The sequence below is a fragment of the Benincasa hispida genome, chromosome 9 (assembly GCF_027475165.1).
Source record: "Benincasa hispida cultivar pf3 chromosome 9, pf3_genome.v1.1, whole genome shotgun sequence".
Classification (NCBI taxonomy): Eukaryota; Viridiplantae; Streptophyta; class Magnoliopsida; order Cucurbitales; family Cucurbitaceae; genus Benincasa; species Benincasa hispida.
The window spans coordinates 281,598-302,983 of NC_143486.1; the positions used below are offsets into that span (position 1 = coordinate 281,598).

The following is a 21,386-nucleotide window of genomic DNA, read 5'->3' on the forward strand; positions in this document are numbered from 1 at the left end:
TGTTTTGTTTGTTCTTTTGTGTTTTTTTTTTTTTTTTTTAGTTAGTTGGGATTTTGGTCACACATAAATCTTTACATCTTTTAGTTTGAATTTGAAATTTTGTTTTAACTATTTTTAGTTTGGATTTATTTAAATAGGTTGCTAGGAGTAATTTAGACCATTTGTAAATATTAATTAATTAATCGATTAATTATTTGGCCATATATCTAATAAAGAAATTGAATGGCCATCTTTCAAAATGACTCTAAATTTGGCCATTCTTACTGTCAACCCATAAATAAATAAATAAAAATTGACACTGCATGATGGGCCAGATTATGGGCCACTCTATTACAACATCTAGGAACAAATTTTAGCACCTTGACATTCAGACTGGAACACAAGGAGACTAAAATTTCAGCATAGATCACACCATAAGGAGAACAAAGAAAATTCATTGAATGGAACCTCTTCATCCCAACCTCTGCATCAGATTCAACCCACATATCAGCACACCCCAAGTTGTCGGCCAGCTACAACCCAGCCAACAAAATCGAGATCTCCCTTGCCTTAGCATTCAAACAACCCGAACGGAACAGAGCATGGGTTGCGACCCACCTCCCCATCCTTGTCTCTGATCGCAGCACCCAGCTCAATTCCTTCCCAATTCCTTCCCAATTCATATGACAAGCCACATAGACGTTTAATTTAACCTCCCCACGCCGGCAGGAACCACCTCTAATCCGAAGTCCGGTTGCCAGTTTGCCTTCCAGCAACCATACCCGACAACCATCTTTAGCCACAGTCAATTTGATCAGCAACATATTTGAGAAATTGCTCTTACCTAAACTCTTGATAGTAGAACTTGTAAAGATAGTAGAAAACTAGTCCTATTCTACACTAGGTGAACTAGCATAAATTGTGTCAATTTTTTCCTCAGTTTGATCTAATTATCATTCTGGTTACTTGTAACTATTAGGTTGATTTGCCTATTCTTTCAATCTCAATGAGGATGGCCATGAGTGATGTAGTGAAACAATTGGTAACCCACTAATAATTTTGTTTAGAACTGTACACAAAAAAGAAATTAAAAAATAAACTTCCATAGAGTTTAGAAATTGTGACAGTACAACCCAAGTCTTGAGGTCTTTATTGATCACGTCTGAGAACTCGAGCCACAGAAAAACTGATGGAAGACCCTCACCGACAATGTCAATGATTTGAGCATCTAAGCTAATAATTATGCCTTTCATAAGGAGAAAATTCAATTGCGTACCCATTATTTGTTGAAATTACAGAACAAAGAACATAATGTGAATGTACAAGCATAAAATTATTTTTAAGTCAACTTGGTTAAGCTGTTGTGATGGCTAAGCTGGTCGACTCCAATAGGGGGTACATGTAAAAGGGCACTAGAGATGAATATAAAGGTATAGATATCAAAATCTTTAAATAACGTACAAGTACTGAAATTATAATCTAACCACCAAAAATTTCACGCGAGAAACTCAACTTATTACAAAGTAACACTAATTATCAGAGTAAGAAAAAAGGCATCTAAAACTTAGGAATAGTTACATGAAATGATAGACTATGAATGGTGAAGAAAACCTGTGTAAACATAGCCAACTCCGAAACCACATATACCAAATGGGATAAAATTGAAAAGGAACTAACAAATACTCACCTTTCTACTGTCCAACCAATCGACCAGCTTCACGTCTCCACTGTCTAATTCATCACTGGGAAATGACCGGTAGAACCAGTCTCCAGTAGGAAAATATATGTTCCTTCTCCAGCTCAGGCAATGACTTTTGCTATCACAGTACCACTGCTAGAAATTTGTGAAACCGTGATCTCAAAACTTTAGAACAGAGTTATAGCAATAGTTTTGGAGGTCCATGTTTATGAGCTGTTGCTGCTTATGGGTATTTTCTTTTGGTTCTTCATCATCTCCTCCTCAAACTTGGTCCGTTTGGCAATTCGAAGGTCAATGATGCTCGGAGGCATTGGTTTAACCGAGCCATGCAACTCAACGAGTTGGAGGAACTCTTGTTTTGTTAAACTTTTCTTTTGAATAAGATCATCAACCACCGCATCCATGAGCTTTCTGTTTTGTTGCAAAATCTAATACAAGAACAAGGAGATCGCATTACAAGAAGGAAGTTGTATAATATTTTGTATGACATTTCTAGAAAGATCATTGTACCTCTTTTGCACGCTCATAACAAATGTTCACAATCCGCAAAGCTTCCAAATCAATATCCTGCCAATTCAATATCCATCACACCAAGATAGACAATGCCAAGGATATACTCAGAAATTATTTCTCAGCATTTGCCAATCTAAATTTACTTCCCATAACATGTACCAAGGGGCAAACTCTTATTCGTCTGAAAAATATAATGATGAGCTAAGGAGTAAAGCAAATGTAACATCCTGAATTTTCAGGTAAATTTAAGATCATTATCTTAATATTATCTTTAAGATTTTGGTGTATTTTTGCAATCTTGAGGCTAAAATTGAATTATTTTGGATAAGATAATTCAATTTAAATTGAGTATGATAAAAGATTTGTTTTATTTTAAGACGGAAAGATTTGAGTGATTTGGAGTTTGGATTTAATTTGATTTGGAGATTAGAAGGAAAAAGTAAATATGTATATATAATCTATTGAAATCCAATTGAGGTTTGGGTTCAAGAATTATATATATATATATATATACACACACATACATATTAGGGGTTTTCTTTTTTAAGTTAAAAGTTAAATAGAAAAATCAAAATCTCCTCTCTCTCTCTCTTCAACCCACATGAACCCCCTCCCCCCCTCCCCCCCCCCGCGTTTTCTTCTTCCTCTTGCGACTCCAACCTAGCCAACGCTGCCACTTCGCCCAGACCGCCAGAGTTCGCCAGGCCACTGTCATTCGTCCAGTGATTGCACGATGTTAGAGCTCGTCGTTCGTGCCACTCAACTCAGTCGACGCCCAGCCGATTGGAGTTCCAGACCAGATGCCGCCGCTCGTCCTCCACCGCCTCGCACCATCGATCCAGTCGCCGCTGTCTGGGAGCCACTGCCTTAGGTTTCACCAGAATCTTAGATTTAGGTAAGGATTTGATTAATTTAGTTGGGTTTCTTGAAGGTTATTGAACATCCACTGAGTTTTGGCTTCGATTTATTAATACCCATCACGTTTTGGATGTTAGGACGAACTTCGGGGGTGATGAGAACCACTGTCCAACAGTGCAAAAGGACGATTTTTGGAGATTTTGGCAGTTTTTAGTAAGCCTTCGAGGTGATAACCTTTTGGATGGTTATTTAAGCTTTAGTTTGGGTTTTTGACTTTGAAAGTTGTTGTGTTTGGTTTAGGAATGTGCTGATTTTTTGGGAGAGCTGGAGGGGTAAATTATTTGAAACTGTTTGGATTTATTTGGCGGTATTTTAGTGATTGGGTGGTTGAAATTAGGCCTTAGTTATTAATTTCAAATTTGGTTCATAATTTTAGGGCTTGACTCAAGATCTTATTAGGCAAAGGGGAGATAAGCTTGTATAAAACATTTGGGCTTAATTCCAAGGTAAGTGATTTACTATCGAAACACCTTTGTGCCAGGTGTAACGGTCATGCTTGTCCAGGGCCTGTTGCCCATGGCCGCATGCCCAATCCAACCCCTTTCTAGCATATTTTCATGTCCTGTATTGTATTAGTTTAGTTAGCTTGCTTTCTTTACATTTTCATTGTAAGTGACCACTCGCCCTTTTGCATATGCAAGGGCGCCAGTTGGCTTTTTGTTCAGAATGCACTATATGGGGATAAGACTAACCATCATTTCCTCATACCCGGAGTAGTACTCTATAAAGCCGTTGTTGTTGCTTATTGCTTTCTAGTCTACTACAATCTTTCTTTCTTTATTCACACTCACAAATCTTCTTACGAAAACCTTTTCTCCAAACCCGTTTTCTAAAACCGTTTTCCCTAAAACGGGGGTGGAGGTTGCAAGAGGCACTCGGTGTGCCATCGGCAGTCCGTAATCGAGTTGGCTGGCTTGTTCGTGAGCGGGAACAAGTGCCGCACAATCGCTAAGAGAAGCTTCCGAAAGAGCGATTGTGACAGTTGGTATCAGAGCCAAGTTGGCTTATAGAGGGAAGATCAGTGATCATGTCGGCGACGAAGAACCTGAACAAGTCCCATGTGGACAGATTGGTAGAGATGGAAGAACAAATGCTCTACCTGAGAGAGGTCCCAGATAATGTTCGTTTCCTTGAGACTCGGCTACAAGAAGTTGCCAAGAAAGCCGATGGAATTGATGCGGTGGTAGGCCGCCTAGACGGATTACCCGTCAGAGAATTGATGATGAGGGTAGAGACCCTCGAGACCAAAACAGTACGGTCCGGCAACTTTGAACGAGGCGATAGCTCCTCAGGTTCTGTGGCCCACATAGAGGAGCGTGTCGAAGAGCTGGACAGCTCCCAAAAAGCAATACTTCAGATGGTAACCGACCTATCTGAAGACTTTCGATCGGCCCTGGATGTCGTCAGAGCCGAGATAGCGGATGTGAGTGCGAGGGTGAATCTCACCATCCGAGCGGTAGGGAACCAAGCCCCACCTGGGGGCGCAGTGGCAGTAAGCCGAATAAAGATCCCAGAACCGAAACCCTTCTGTGGGGTGCGAGAAGCGAAAGCCCTGGAAAATTTTATCTTCGACCTTGAGCAGTACTTCAAGGCGACGAACACAGTGACTGAAGAGTCGAAAGTCACAATAGCAACGATGCATCTAATTGAAGATGCAAAACTGTGGTGGAGATCACGATTTACAGACATACAGGAAGGACGTTGCACTATTGATACTTGGGATAGATTGAAACAAGAACTTCGCTCACAGTTCTTCCCTGAAAATGTTGAGATCTTGGCTCGACGAAAACTCAGAGAGCTAAAGCAAACAAGTAACATCAGGGACTATGTAAAACAGTTTGCAGGACTCATGTTGGACATACGAGATATGTCCGAAAAAGACAAGGTCTTTTGCTTTGTGGAGGGGCTGAAACCGTGGGCGAAAGCAAAACTATACGAACAGAGAGTACAGAATCTCCCCTCTGCCTATGCGGCAGCTGAACGACTATACGACCTTAGCACTGACTCACAAGATGTGAGGAAGCAATCAACTTCCTCAAATGAGGAAAACAGAAACAGCCGTTCCAGTCCTCCCAGGCCTGGGGGAGGAGACAAGAACACAGGGGGGGACCGTAAATCATCCCAACCGAGATCAGGAAACAACTGGCGGGGGCCGCCACAACAGCATAACAATTACAATCGCCCCCTGTCTTGTTTCATATGTAGAGGGCCACACAGGGCGCGTGAATGTCCAAATCAAACTGCGTTCAATGCTTTTCAAGCCACATTAGCCTCTACCTCCGGAGACGAGGCCGAACTAGAGGAGACGGTAACCGAGCCAGCGGCAGAAATTGAGAATCCCAGGATGGGGGCATTGAAATTTCTGTCTGCACTCCAGAAGAATATGGGAAAGGCGACGGAGCCACTAGAGAAAGGTCTCATGTATGTGGACGCTTGGGTCAACCAAAGATCGGCCAAAACCACTATGGTTGACTCTGGGGCTACCCATAACTTCATGGCGGAAACGGAAGCTCGCCGCCTGAACTTGAATTGGGAAAGAGATGCAGGAAAGATGAAAGCTGTGAATTCCGCAGCCCTACCGATTTCGGGGATAGCGAAGAGAACTCCGGTAAAGTTAGGAGACTGGAAGGGCCTCGTCGACTTCGTGATTGTCAAGATGGATGATTTTGATGTGGTACTGGGGATGGAATTCCTACTTGAACATAAAGTCATACCAGTGCCCCTCGCCAAATGCTTGGTCATTACCGGATCTACACCGACCGTAGTCCAAGCCAGTATCAAGCGGCCAAATGGAGTGAGAATGATCTCAGCCCTCCAATTGAAGAGGGGCCCGGCCCACGACGAACCCACGTTCATGACCATCCCAGTAGAATCAGTTGAGTCCACTGAAGAGGAGATCCCCCAAGACGATCTATTTGTCTTGGAAGAGTATCGGGACGTCAGGCCGAGAAGCTTGCCCAAGTCCCTACCCCCACGAAGGGGGATTGACCATGAGGTCGAGTTGTTGCCAGGGGCAAAGCCGCCTGCCAGGAAGGCATATCAGATGGCCCCGCCCGAATTGGCTGGGCGTCGAAAACAGTCAGACGAGTTGTTAGGTATGGCTCAGCTTAGCTTCAATATCCAGCAGAGTTCCGCGATCGGAAAGGCGTCCCTCGAAGTGTGCGACAGACAGCCACTCAGGCCACACTTGGTGGACCACCCTTATGCAGGCAAAAGTCCTCAGACACATAACTTCACTAAAGAGTGGAGCAAAACCCCTGAGATAGCTCGCGCCTACCTAGAAAGAGCATCAAGGAGAGTGAAGAAATGGGCTGGTAAGAAGCAGAGGGCCCTTGAGTTTCAAGCTGGGGACAAGGTCCTGATCAAGCTACGACCGGGACAGTTTCAGTTCCGAGGCCAGAGAGACCAACGGCTAGTAAGGAAATATGAAGGTCCAGTGGAGGTAATTGAGAAGGTCGGGAGAACCTCATATAGGGTTCAGTTACCCTCATGGATGAAGATTCATTCTGTCATCGGTGTGAACCTCCTGAAGCCCTATCATCCCGAACCCGAGGATGGACAGCGGAACATGCTAAGGCACCCATCAGTCACGATGAAGAGTTTTGCTGAGAAAGAAGTTGCACAAATCTTGGGTAAACGTACGCGCCGTAGTGGAAGACCCAGACGAGAACTGACAGAGTTCTTGGTGAAATGGAAAGATCTCCCCGATGAAGAGATCAGTTGGGAGCGGGCCGAAGACTTGAAGAATGCAGCTCTGGCCATCGCAGGTTTTGAACAAGGTCGGTTGACGGGGACGTCAACCAATTAAGTGGGGGAGAATGTAACGGTCATGCTTGTCCAGGGCCTGTTGCCCATGGCCGCATGCCCAATCCAACCCCCTTCTAGCATATTTTCATGTCCTGTATTGTATTAGTTTAGTTAGCTTGCTTTCTTTACATTTTCATTGTAAGTGACCACTCGCCCTTTTGCATATGCAAGGGCGCCAGTTGGCTTTTTGTTCAGAATGCACTATATGGGGATAAGACTAACCATCACTTCCTCATACCCGGAGTAGTACTCTATAAAGCCGTTGTTGTTGCTTATTGCTTTCTAGTCTACTACAATCTTTCTTTCTTTATTCACACTCACAAATCTTCTTACGAAAACCTTTTCTCCAAACCCGTTTTCTAAAACCGTTTTCCCTAAAACGGGGGTGGAGGTTGCAAGAGGCACTCGGTGTGCCATCGGCAGTCCGTAATCGAGTTGGCTGGCTTGTTCGTGAGCGGGAACAAGTGCCGCACAATCGCTAAGAGAAGCTTCCGAAAGAGCGATTGTGACACCAGGCACTTTAGTTCTTCAGTTTCAGTTTGGATTAAGTGAATTTAGAAGCATGTATTAGACCTCAAGAATATGTTAATAAGTATGAATGATTCAGTTACACACATGCTAGAACTATGAGATTGTACTAATGTCTATGTTGTGGGACCCATAGATAAGATGTATGATTCTTGTTCAGTAGGTAACAACTACCCTTCTAACACTAGCCACGTTTTCGTGATCCTCCAGGTTCATTATCATGTTCAGCTCCCGGGACTGATGGGTTCCCTACCAAGTTACCATGATCCTACGGGTCACTACCATGTTCAACTCTAGGGACCAACGGGTTCCCTACCATGATTGTGTGCCTTCAGGCCTTCAGATACATGTTAGAATGGGTTATTAGATGGCCATCCATGTCTTCATGTTTCCACGTTTTCATGCTCTCATGTTTCTATGATGGATTACAGTATGCTTGTCCACCAGTATGTATGCATTTGCAAATATGTATGCATAGCCTGACCCTGATAGTAGGATTACTTACTAAGTATTTTATATTCATTCTTTATTACGTTATGTTTTTTAGGTAAGAGTAAGGATATAACAGCCAACAGAGAGGGTCAATGGCTACTTTTTGAAGTTTTAAAATAATATAAAAAGGTACGATTTTAAAGTACTGTTGTTCGTCTTCCAAAATTTCAAAAGTGAAAGATTATATATATATAAAAGCTACCCAGTAAAAATTTCCTCCTATAAACAAAAACAATAAGTACGCTCTTCTTTTTCTCCATTTCAGAAATATAATCCTGTATTTTCATCAACTATGGACACATAGAAGCAAACATACATTGATTCTATCTGCAACCCAGAAGTTTGATACTCCATGATGTTTCTCGGAAAGGCCTCCAAGAACAAAGGTTCTAGCAGCTGATCTAGCATTGTCTGCTGTTTCAGCCCAGATTGTACTCAACTGTAATTCCGAAAAAGATTGCACCAGATTATACCAAACAATTCAAGAAAAGAAGCTGCAAGCAAGTGGACGTGGAGATTTGGAAAAAGATGTGAAGAAGGGATCTTCCAAACGGGAAGTGACGCAAGAAAGTTCACTGTTCACCATATTATCCATTGTTATCCTAAATATTTCACATCACTAAAATGAGATGATACTGAAATTCTTATTACATGATGTTTTAACCATAACTATCCCTGCTGAAAAATAATCAGGACAAAAAAAATGTGCAACTGTAACGTTACATTTATTTAGCTTCATTTTTCTCCTTCAGCTGACATCTCACATCAAATGTTCAGAAGAAAATGTCCACTAAGTTATGGGGAAAAAATATCAGATAACTTACAATGCATATCTTATTACAATTAGACAGTAGTCAAGTATAATACCTGGGCTTCCCCATGCCAAAGCTCATCTGCTGCACGTGGTGCTAGTTGAACAGTTATATGATCCAAGAGGGACTGGCGGCTGCATGAGTAAGAAATACGGAAAACCAATCAAGAAAGGTTTTGTTATGCATTTTGAATAGAAAACTAAGGTGGCAAATGAATTAATATGGAATACCAAAAAAAAAAAAAAAATCAAGTTATTGGAAAACCATTTGAACCGAAAACCAGTACAATCCATGAGAATGCTGATGCACAACCCTCACGAGAAGTTCTTACATGATCAGAATAGCTTTATAAATAAATAAAAAATTATTAGCCCACGAAATAGGCGAGAGAAAGAATTAGAATGGCTAAAACAGAAGAAATACACCATACGTAAGCATTCCTTCATTGTACTTTATGGCATTCATTTTCATCCGAACATAACCCAATTCCCTACCAGCTCTAGGTGCAATAGTGACCTGCACCATAAGTAGTCATGTCCAAATTGTAAATATATTCTAGGTATCAAGTTCAGGAACACAGCATTTAGATTTAAGAATAATGGCAAAGCGGTAAAGCAGCAAAATCAAAATCAAGAGTTCTTAACAGGAATGGTTATATTTTCTAGACATTCTACACCAGAAATGTGGGTTTTAGTGTTGCTAATGTGGTACATACTGAGAAGTCAAGGAAATTTTGTTTAAATACTGGATGTATCGTGTTACACATTCACTTAAGGTGCCAATGAGGACTCAAAAGTATGAGTTATTCAATAAGAAGGGTCCCACAAAAACTCCAATTATTCAAGTGTTGCTACTGAAGTTTCAAATTGATCAAGAATTATGTATAGAAGAACTTCGTTGCTTGCTGTTAACTTACAATGGCTGCTTTTGTTTCTTCCTAAATTTAGTTATTCAGTTCAATCTACTCCAGGAATATAGAATGTAAAAGCGGTGGATAATTCTAGTGCACGAAAAAAAAATCAGGAAGGGAACTGGAAAAGTTGATGATTAAGACCATACGAATTCAATATTTTTAAGGTCAGGGAAGTTCACGGCTACAACAGCCATTGCTGCTTCATTAATGGCCACTTGCTTCCATGTCTCTGGGCTTCTTTCCTTCCTATCCAGCATTCCCCTTTCTTCTATTTGAGCAGCTTGCAATAAATCATCGGTTGTAATCTGCACAAATCAGAGAAATTCTTCCTAATATTAGGGCAATCTATTGCATGGACAAATTCAAAATATTTCAGTAGGAAGCCTAAAGTCACAAAAGAAGGGAAGAGAAAAAATAACAATACTAATCGATAACTAGAAGAAAAAAATAGTATTTTGTTAGCAATACGAGTAGAGAAATAATAGTATTTTCTTTCCTGACGATAGTGAAAGGTGGGATGTTAGAACCACATATTTTTCTTTCATGTCGTTTGTAGGTAGGTTTGGAGAGTGGTTTTCGAAGGAACCCAAGCTTCTCAAACTGCTTGAATATTGTAATTTTTCTTTCTTACTCTATTTTGTGTCCGATTCTATTGTAATTTCTGCTTTGATACCACGTTAAATTTGTATATTAATGAATAAATCAGGATAATTCAGAGTACAAAGAACCACAAAATAAATAGACTCTAGTAGACCCAACAAAAGAAAGAAACAAAAAAGGAAAATATTAATATGGAAAATACAAATTAGGAATAAACTCTAATTTCCATTTAACACCCTCCCTCAAACTCAAGGTGGTAGATTGGCGAACAACTTGAATTTCCAAAGATAACTTCCAAAACAAACAGCAGATCTGGGATGGAAACAAAAACCTACGAAGAATGAAAACACAAAGTAGGTTGGAAACATAAACCCACGAAGAACGGAAACAAACATCTGGGCTGGAAACAAAAATCCTCATATCGAGATCTATAACAAAACCTACAACAACTTCTAGGTTGAAAGACCATCATATAGAGATCTAAAACTGTTGAAAATAGCTGTGAATTTTCCTTATGGGCATTTTAGACATTTTACATTGCTCTACTGTATTAGGGTTTGCCTACTCTATTTATATCTCGGGTCTGTGTTGTATGAGTATATTGAATAAGAATAAAAACTCTTCTATCATAGTTTTTTCCTCCCTGGTCTAGAGTTTTTCACGTAAATCTTGCGGTGTTCTCCTTTCCTCCTTTATTTTCAATATGGTATCAGAGCAAGTGATGAAACCCTAGCCGTCGTTAACGAAAATCAATCGTCACCAACAGACACAACAGCTTCCGATGCTGATGCAGTCCATGCCGCCACCATGCAAGCAACTGCTGACCGATATCTTTAGACAGCGTTGCCCCTTCTTCTCGGCCACGTGCACCAGTCGACGTCGCAGCCACATGGATTGATCAACCCATCGGCAATCTGGTCAGATTTCGTCCACCCAGGTGAGTTTCTACCATCGACGTTGCAACCACGCGAATCGGTCAACCCCTCAGTGGTCCAGTCAAATTTCTTCCGCACAGGTGAGTTTCGGCCACTACCTAGGTCCATCCGCTCGAGTGGGGTTTTGTCGATGGGTGTCTGTTCGCCCGAGTGGATCTCTGTCGACCACAAATCTCCAACCAAATCCTACAAATTCAGATTTATCCTCAGGTCTAACGATGTATTCAGAAGATTCGGTAACTGCTTTTCCTACCTTGCCTATATCAAATGTTATGCCTAGATCTCTAAAAACTACTGCAGGTTTCATTATAAGAGAGAAACTGAATGGCCAGGACTATTTTTCATGGTCTCAATCCATCAAGATGGCCCTTGAAGGGCGTCACAAGTTTGGATATTTAACTGGTGAGATACCTAGACCCAGACCAGGAGATCCCCAAGAGCGCATTTGGAAAGGAGAAGATTCTTTGCTTCATTCGTTGTTAGTTAACAGTATGGAGCCATAGATAGGAAAGTCCTTACTTTATGCTGCGACAGCTTAAGATATTTGGGATGTAGTGCAAAAGTTGTACTCTAAGAGGTAGAACGCATCACGATTGTACACGTAGCGTAAACAGATCCATGAATGCAAACAAGGAACGATGGGCGTGACCTCCTATTTTAACAAATTAACTCTACTCTGGCAAGAAATGGATCTGAGTCGTGACATTGTCTGGGATTGTCCGTGTAGGGAAGTTCAATATTCAAGAATTGAGGAAACTAATTGGGTTTATGACTTTCTTGTTGGGTTGACTTCCAAGTTTGATGTTGTACGCAATCGAATACTAGGACAAAGATCGATACCATCTCTAATGGAAGTCTGCTTTGAGGTTCGTTTGGAAGACAAATCAAGTGCCATGAACAATCCTGTTGTCACTGCTGTTGACTCCGTTGCGTTTGGTGTGAAATCATCTGGATCTGATGGTGACAAGCAGAACAGTAAACCTTCTCCAATATGTGAATATTGCAAGAAACCTTGGTATACTAAGGATCAGTGTTGGAAGTTATATAGTCGACCCCTGAATGGCAAACGTCGCTCTCCAAATGACAAGTCAAATCCAGGTCGAGCGCTCGTGAGTGACTCTACTAGTAGTACGTCACAGTCTCAGGTGATCAACCAGAATGACCCAGGTATTATTAGGGTCGGTGCGATTGTCCAGTCAGGTACCCCTCAATCCTTTAGTCTTCTTATTGAGGGAAGGAAACCTTGGATACTGGATTCAAGAGCAACAGATCACTTACTCATCTGATCAATCTCTCATATGTTCCTGCTGCTGGTAATGGGAGGATTCAGATTGCAGATGAGTCATTTGCTCCTGTTGCAGGAAAATGTCATCTTTCTCCATTCCATGGATTGACCTTACAGAATGCGTTGCATGTTCCAAAAACATCCTACAATTTGATGTCTATCAATAAAATAACTAGGGATCTTGACTGCCAAGTTATTTTCTCACCAGATAATGTTTTGTTTTAGGATTTGAGCTTAGGGACGACGATTGACACTGTCTGGCATGATAGGGGACTCTATTTCCTTTCTGATAATGCTACCTCTAGAAGTTTTTATAGGACTAGTTTGTTGTCTTCATTTTCAATTTCTGAAAAAGATTATTTGTTATGGCATTTTCGTCTTGGTCATCCAAACTTTCAATATATGAAGTATTTATTTCCCCATTTATTTCATAATGTGGATGTTTCTTATCTATCTTCTGATGTGTGCATACGTGCAAAACAGCCTCGGGTTACCTTCCCATCTCTCAACCTTACAAACCTTCCCAGTTCTTCCATCTTATCCATAGTGATGTTTGGGGTCCTTCCAACATCACTACTTCGTCTCGAAAACGTTGGTTTGTAACATTTATTGATGATCACACCCATCTTACATGGGTGTTTCTACTCACGGACAAGTCAAAGGTTCCGTCCGTTTTTAAACAATTTTATACTACGGTTGAGACCCAGTTTAACACCAAGATTGTCATCCTTCGGAGTGACAATGGTCGGGAATTCACTAACACCACCCTTCGGGAGTTCTCGACTTCGAAAGGTATTATCCATCAAAGTTTGTGTACTTATACTCCTCAACAAAATGGGGTGGTTGAACGCAAAAATCGTCACCTCATTGAGATTGCCCAGTCCCTCATGATCCATGCCTCTCTTCCCTCTTATTTATGGGGAGATGTCGTTCTAACTGCAGCCCATCTCATTAGTCGGATGCTCTCCCGTGTTCTCAAATCCAAACACCTCTTGACTGTTTCAAAGAGTCTTACCTATCCACGTGTCTCATTCCAGATGTTCCTCTTCGGGTGTTTGGATGTACTGTTTTTGTCCATAGTTACGATCCTCACTAAACTAAATTTGCCCTTCGTGCTCAGAAGTGTGTCATTGTCGGGTATCCCTTTCACCAGCCGGGTAATAAATGTTTCCATCCAACCTCAAGAAAGTACTTTGTTTCTATGGATGTAACGTTCCTTAAGGATGAACCCTTTTTCCGCATTAGTCCTCTTCAGGGGGAGAATACTAGTGAAGAGGCTAACTTGTCCACATACTCCATTCCCACGGACTTTCTTCCTGAGCCTACCCTACCAATGACACTGTCCTTCCTACTGAACAAGTGTCCTAGAAAACATACTACAGGAAGAATCTTAGAAAGAAAATAGCGCCTCCTGTTGTTCCATCGACTCTGTCCATGAATCGGAACCGGCACCAGCTGAAGCCCGAGGTATTTTTGTTCCTGATAATATCGATACTTCTATTCCTAATAATACTGATGAGTGTATTGAGGGTGATGTGATTGAAAATGACGAAACTGAAGAGATTGTTCCAGAAAATGACCAAGCTGCAAGTAGTAACGAGTCTTCAGGAGAAACTCAGAAGGCCTTGACGCAAGTGAGTAAGGATGACCACCGTTCTCTTACTAATGAGAGGTCAGGTAAAACAGGAGATTATGATCCCTCCATTGATATACCCATCACTTTGTGAAAAGGGACTAGGTTATGTACCAAGCACTCCATGCATAGTTTCCTTTCTTACAGTAATTTATCTTCTGGGTTTAGAGCATTCACTACTAACCTAGATATTGTAACAATACCAACCAATGTGTATATGGCCATGGAGATTCCCGAATGGAAGGCTGCAGCCATGGAAGAAATGGGAGCTCTTGAGAAGAATAAAACGTGGGATCTTATAGCTCTCCCTAAAGGGCATAAAATCGTTGGGTGCAAATGGGTGTTCACTGTAAAGTACAAGTCTAATAGAACTCTGGATAGATACAAGGCCAGGTTAGTTGCTAAAGGGTTTACTCAAACTTATGAAATCAATTACTCAAAAACTTTCTCTACGGTGGAAAAGCTTAACATTATTCGCGTCCTTCTTTCAGTAGCCGTGAACAAAGATTGGCCCCTCCACAAGCTTGATGTGAAGAATGCTTTCTTGAATGGAGAGTTAGAAGAAGAGGTTTATATGAGTCCTCCTCCTGGATTTGAGGCTCAATTTAATCATAAGGTTTGTAAACTCAGAAAGTCTCTATATGGTTTGAAACATTCTCCAAAAGCATGGTTTGACCTTTGTTAAGTCCCAAGGTTAACATTCAATGGCACTCTGAACACACATTGTTCACAAAAAAGTCAACATCGGGGAAGATGGTTGTTCTAATTGTGTACGTAGATGACATTGTTCTGTCAGATGATGATGCGGCTCAAATTACCAAGTTGAAATAGAGAATGGCTGATGAGTTTGAGATTAAGGATCTTGGGAGTTTAAGATATTTCCTTGGAATGGAGGTAGTGAGATCCAGAGAAGGGATTTCTATTTCTCAACGGAAATATACCCTTGATCTGTTGAGGGAAACAGGGATGACTGGATGTAAACCTGTTGATGCCCCTGTTGAAGTCAATGCTAAATTGGGAGATTCTGTTGACGGAATGCCTGTTAATAAAGAGAGATATCGACGGCTAATAAGGAAATTGATTTACTTATCTCATACTAGACCATATGCAGTCAGTATGGTGAGTCAGTTTATGCAGGCACCTTACGAGAAGCATATGGAGGTTCTTACTCGAATTATGAGGTATTTGAAGTTCACACTAGGAAAAGGCCTAATGTTTAGAAAATATGACAAAAGATACATTGAGGCTTACACTGATTCTGATTGGACAAGATCTGTTACAAACATAAAGCCAACTTCAAGATATTGTACTTTTGTGTGAGGTAATCTTGTTACTTGGCAGAGTAACAAGCAAGGTGTGGTTGCTATAAACAGTGTTGAAACTAAATACAGAGCTATGAGTCTAGGAATATGTGAAGAGATATGGTTGAAGAAAGTTTTGTCTGATCTTCACCAAGACAGTAATGCTCCTATGAAATTCTATTGTGATAACAAGGCAGCTATAAGTATAGCCAACAACCTTGTACAACATGATAAAACTAAACATGTGGAGATCGATATTCAATTCATCAAAGAAAAACTAGACAGGGGCAGTATCTGTATTCCCTACATTCCTTCGAGTCAACTAGTTGCTGACATTCTCACTAAAGGGTTACTCAGGCAAAGCTTTGATACTTGTGTTAGCAAGTTGGATCTTATTGACATCTATGCCCCAACTTGAGGGGGAGTGTTGAAAATAGTTGTGTATTTGCCCTAAGGGCATTTTAGTCTTTTTATATTACTCTACTATATTAGGGTTTGCCTTACTCTATTTATATCTCAGGTCAGTGTTGTATGAGTATATTGAATAAGAATAAAACTCTTCTATTGTGGTTTTCTTTCCCTGGTCTTGGGTTTTCCACGTAAATCTTGTGGTGTTCTTCTTTCCTCCTTTATTTACAATAAAAACAAATCTCCACGAACGACTGATTTGAAATTGGAACAAAGATCTTTGTGCAAAAAGAGATTTGCCATAATCGTACAAACCAAATTGGATCAAACTGAGTGAACTCAACCAATTAAATAGAACCAAGCTATTTTTTTTTTTTTAATAGACCAAACCCCCATGAACCAAAATTGAACCAAACAGAGAGACCAAAAACCAGACCAAAATGACTAAATCGGACCGGTCGAACTGAACCAGTGGAGTTAAATAAACCAAGGGGATTTTTTTTTTCAAACCCTCCACGATGGAGCAGATGTCGCGTGCAAGTCTAATCAACGGCGAGTATTGTTGCAGTTCGTGAATCCGATTGGCGACAAAAGATTTGGTAGAACCCCAACAAACACGGAATTTGAAGCGGACAGCAGTTGATGGGTCTGTAACTTTTTTTCCGGCAAGATCTAAGAGGTACGGATCAGATGAACCTAACAGATACACAGAGTTTCGTGCGGGTCTGAGAATGAGCGGCGACCAATGGGCGATGGTACGCATTGAACCACGGCGACAGATCTGGGCGGAAGAGAACGAGCCAAATCTGGGTGGCATGCAAATTGATTCACGAGTGAGAGGATCTGTGGTCGTTGGAGCTATGCACATCAGACGGATCTGGAAGGCACGGATGTGGGTTGGTGAAGAGAGGCGGAGGTCTGGTGAATGATAGCAATTTCTAAAGATCTAGGCTGCCGTTTTGAGATCCACAGATCTGAGCACAACTGGGGGCTGGCATGCGATGAGTGGGCAGAAACGCTAGAACGCATGGGTGGATTAACTATACCAAAACTCTAATAAGCAAGGGGTCTACCTTCTTCGTCGTCGATCGACAGAGGCAGAGAACGAACAAACCTTTGATGGTTAGGGTTCAATAAGACAACCTAATGCTTTGTAAACGAACAAACATTAAATTTGTATACTAATGAATAAATCAGAATAATTCATAGTACAAAAAACTACAGAATAAATAAACTCTAGTAGATCCAATAGAGGAAAGAAACAGAAAAGGAAAATATTAGTATGAAAAATACAAATTAGGAATAAACTCTAATTTCCTTTCAACAATAAATATGTTCCCATCCTACAGCAAGTGATAACCAAAACAAACCATGCAAATTCAAGACTGCGTTCAGGAGAAAATACTAAAACTCGGTAGGAGGATACACACATATTTGAACTGAAGTACTATTCCAAAAGTGAAACACTAACAGATTCTCAATGGGCTGAATCTGATAAAATCAATGCATTTCTTTTTCCAAAAATAAATGATAGAAGTAATATGCTATTAATCTGGATAGTAAAGTACCTCAGTTCTGCCATCACGAATCATATTTAAAGCAGCAACCTCAACTATGTTTGCTAGTTCTGCACCAACCATTCCATCTGTCATACTAGCAACAGCCATGTAATCAACATCTTCAGCCATAGGTTTCTTTCGTGCATGAACCTGTAATCACGGAAGAGAAAAGAAAGCTACTTGTCTAGAAACCTCAAATCAAAGAAACCTCAAAGAATTTTGATTGTACATTTCCTATTATCAGAGCAGGGTGGAATAAGTGAAACAGCAAACCTAGCAAAAATGAAAAGTGTATTACCTTGAGAATTTCCATGCGACCAATAAGTCCAGGCTTAGGAATATATATCTTTCGATCAAATCGTCCAGGCCTCACGAGAGCCGGATCAAGAATATCTGGTCTATTAGTGGAAGCAATAGTGATTACTTCACCCCTGCCTTCGAATCCATCCAAGCAGACAAGAAGCTGCAATGCATAAACCAACAGCAACACGGACCATTAAGAAAGAAGGAAGACTTTACGGTTCACAATAGCAGATTAGATAATTCTAGCCCAGAAACCTGATTAAGAGTAGCATCACGTTCTTGCCCTCCAGAACCTTTTATCAAACCACGTTCCCTTCCAACAGCATCTAGCTCATCAATGAAAACAACTGATGGAGCCTATCAAGACCAACATAATATTGAAGAAAATGTGCAGACAGAACATTTTTAAATTATACCACATGAATTGGAAAACTTAGAAGATCAAGAAAGTGGACAAAATTGATATGTATAAAAATAAGAAGTGGAAATATGAAACCTGATAAGAGTCAGAACAGGGAAATCATATATTACATTAACCAAGAACCACCAATAGTAGTATCAACCAGAGATTAGTGAGCAGACTTGAGTGTTCAAACAATGGAGATGAACAAACTAAACAGTGATTTTTTTTTTTTCTTAACAGAATTTAGGTACAAAAAAAGTGAAATTGAGCAAATGAGAACAGACATACATTTTCCTTCGCTTCTTGATATAGGGCTCGAACACGCGAAGCACCAACCCCGACATATATTTCCACAAATTGAGAAGCAGATATGGAGAAAAAGTTAACGCCTGCCTCACCAGCAACAGCTTTTGCAAGTAAGGTTTTCCCCACTCCAGGAGGACCGCAAAGTAGTATCCCACCTGATTAATGAACATTTTAAGCCTAGAAGAATTCTAATGAAACAGCTCCAATTACTTCGTATCTCTGCTTGAAGCATGAAACTACTCATACATAGCTAAATATACACTAGGACCCAAAGAATTCTCATTTGTAGTTCAAACAAACCATAAGAAAAAGTTCATCCACTAAAAGTACATTCTGACCTGGTATCTTTACACCCCTTCTTCTGTACATCTCTCCTTGTGTGAAAAACTTCACAATTTCCTCAAGCTCGAGCCTTATTTTCCCAAGCCCAGCGACATCCTCAAACTTCACATTCACTCCTCTCTCTAAATACTGAGGTAGTCTCTTGCCATGAGCCCGACGAACTCGAGCACCCGACTTCATAAATTGCATAGCCATCTTCAAATAAGGATTTTGTTCACCTTTTCCTTGCTCAACATCATCATCCTCACCCTCTATACCTTCCACCTCCCTCTCTAACTCCCGCATTTTCTTCCTCTCCTCTGCTTCAGCCTTCTCAATCTTCAATCGATCTTCATAATCCTTCTTCTGTCTCCTATAGCTGAACACCACAGTTCGGTAGAAAATAACAAAAAATACCAAACCAAGGGCTGTTGACACATTTGAATCCCGGGCTAAATTTGCCCACACGAGTGCCATACGTTGGTAGTTTTTTCTAGCTTCACGTAATGATTCCTCCTGCTTCTTTCTCCTTGTCTCTTTCCTAATCCTCCTCTCCTCCTCTTTCTTCTGCACCTTCATTGCCTTTTCAATCATCTCTCTTTCTTGCCTCATTTTCGCCAATTCAGCAGACTTTTCCATCTTTAACTCCTCCCTCACACGCCTAAGCTCTGCAGCTCTCTTGGACTCTTTCTTAGGCTTAACAAAAAAATACATAAATTCCGGTACTCTCGACAAGAACGCCAAATACGGAGTAGGCACATCAGGAGGCTTTATAGGAGGTGTATATGCATTAACACAAACAGAATCGATCCCCAACTCATCCCAAAGCTCCCAAAACCTTCGATTACTCTCCACAGACGGCAACACCGTCCTCAACACTCTGGAATCCTCCAGAACCACCATTACTGGTTCCGACCTCACCCTCAAAAACCCATTAGGAACTTTAATCACATGCTTAAGTTTTCCCTCCCTTTTAAAATCCAGGACTTCAGTATAGGGAATCCGGTTTGAGATAGATGGAAGCCCCTGCGACCACGAAAGCAGCTCCTGCGGCGAAAGAGCTTCAACTTTTTTGGCGGAAGATTTCTTAGGTCCACGCCTTCTTTCCTTCACTTCTTTGGAGGCGGTAGCAGCAAGGGCGCTGGACATAGGAAGAGAGGTTGAAATTATAGTGAGAGTTACAGAGAGCTCGAGTAAATTCAGGTTGTTCTTCTTCGAATCGTCCACTTTGCCGCTTTGAGAATTGGACGGAGTTGAAATTTGCGATGATATTGAGGGATATGGGCGACGCCATGTTCGTGGCTTGAGGATCCCGAGCCTGGAATAGGGAAATGGGGAAGAAAGTGTCAGAAACCGTTCGCAGGCCATCGATTGCGTTCCAGCCAGGGAAATCGATGGAAGTGAAAACCTAAGAGAATGCTACATTGTTGGAAGAGAAGGGCGGGAAGGAAATGGAATTGAGGTTGCTCCGATACGTTCCTTGCCGATTGCTCTGGTCTGAATATTAGAGGAGATAATTTGCCAAAATGACGAGTAAAAACTTATCTGCGATCAACATTTTACTCTTTTCACATTCACATATCACTCTTACCCTCTATTTTATAACGCCATCTAATTCAGATTAACACTATCTAATTTAGATTAACACATTAATTATTGATACACATCCATTTCATAGATAGATCAAATACTCTCACCCATTAGACGAGCGCGATCTTTCACATGTTCCTCACTTTTTCTCACTACGCAATCATTTTTCTCAATTTTCTTTTATCATCTTCGATCATTCTCCCTTCGTCTCAACAACTTTTCCACCAATTTTGTTTTATCTTCATAGTATGTTACTCTTATTCTTGAATAAACAATGATTTTTGTTGTTGGTTGAATGCTTAGCCCTAACAAAAGGAATTTGTATGTAGATGTAGTAGCTTGTGTGTTTGAAAGAATCTAAATGCAATCACTGAGAGTACTCTCTTTCACTAAACATAACCAAGCAGTCTTTCACATTCTCCTCACTTTTTCTCATCATGCAATCGTTATTCTCAATTTTCTCTCGTCGTCTTTGATCATTCTCTGTTCGTTTCGACACCTTTTCCACCAATCTTGTTTTATCTTTATGGTATGCTACTCTTATGCTTGAATGCATGATGGCTTCGTTGTTATTTAAATGCTTAGCCATAACAAAAAGAATTTGTATGTAGATGTAGTAGCATATATGTCTGAAAGAATCTAAAAGTAGTCATCGAGTACGAGCGCGCTCTTTCACTTACCATAACCGAACAGTCTTTCATATTCTCCTAACTTTTTCTCATTATGCGATCGTTTTTCTCAGTTTTCTTTCATTGTCTTCGATCATTCTCCATTTGTTTCGACACCTTTTCCACTAATTTTGTTTTTATCTTTATGGTATGTTACTCTTATCCTTGAATAAATGATGATTTTTCTTGTTAGTTGAATGCTTAGCCCTAACAAAAAGAATTTGTATGTAGATGTAGTAGCTTGTGTGTTTGAAAGAATATAGATGTAGTCATTGAATATAGGCGTAGGGATCTTGAGGACAGGGGTAGAGATCATTTAATACATGGGTAACGATCATTGAGTACAAGAGTAAGGATCGTTGAATACACGGGTAATGGTCGTTGAGTATAGGGGTAGGGATCGTTGAGTATGT

General features: G+C 40.7%; 1 protein-coding gene across 1 annotated transcript; it reads right to left on the minus strand.

Annotated features, from left to right (window-relative positions):
• Nucleotides 1-1,398: 1,398 nt before the first annotated feature.
• Nucleotides 1,399-20,358, minus strand: EMB2083 (AAA-type ATPase family protein). The gene is made up of 11 exons (XM_039040356.2): nucleotides 18,733-20,358; nucleotides 18,377-18,549; nucleotides 17,941-18,042; nucleotides 17,681-17,845; nucleotides 17,392-17,532; nucleotides 9,808-9,966; nucleotides 9,179-9,264; nucleotides 8,804-8,882; nucleotides 8,253-8,375; nucleotides 2,189-2,245; nucleotides 1,399-2,106 (listed from the first exon to the last, which is right to left on the minus strand). The coding sequence occupies exons 1-11, from the start codon at nucleotides 20,081-20,083 to the stop codon at nucleotides 1,885-1,887; spliced, it is 2,658 nt and encodes an 885-aa protein (XP_038896284.1). The 5' UTR covers nucleotides 20,084-20,358; the 3' UTR covers nucleotides 1,399-1,884.
• Nucleotides 20,359-21,386: the final 1,028 nt, after the last annotated feature.

Bases quoted from the DNA above. Each gene is read 5' to 3' on its own strand.
- EMB2083 (XM_039040356.2), bottom strand. From the start codon at position 20,083: ATGGCCTGCGAACGGTTTCTGACACTTTCTTCCCCATTTCCCTATTCC. The intron at 9,967-17,391 runs GTACTTTACTAT...TGATTTGTGCAG, and splicing joins TTCGTGATGGCAGAACTGAG to ATTACAACCGATGATTTATT. The intron at 8,883-9,178 runs GTATGGTGTATT...TTACTCATGCAG, and splicing joins TACAATGAAGGAATGCTTAC to CCGCCAGTCCCTCTTGGATC.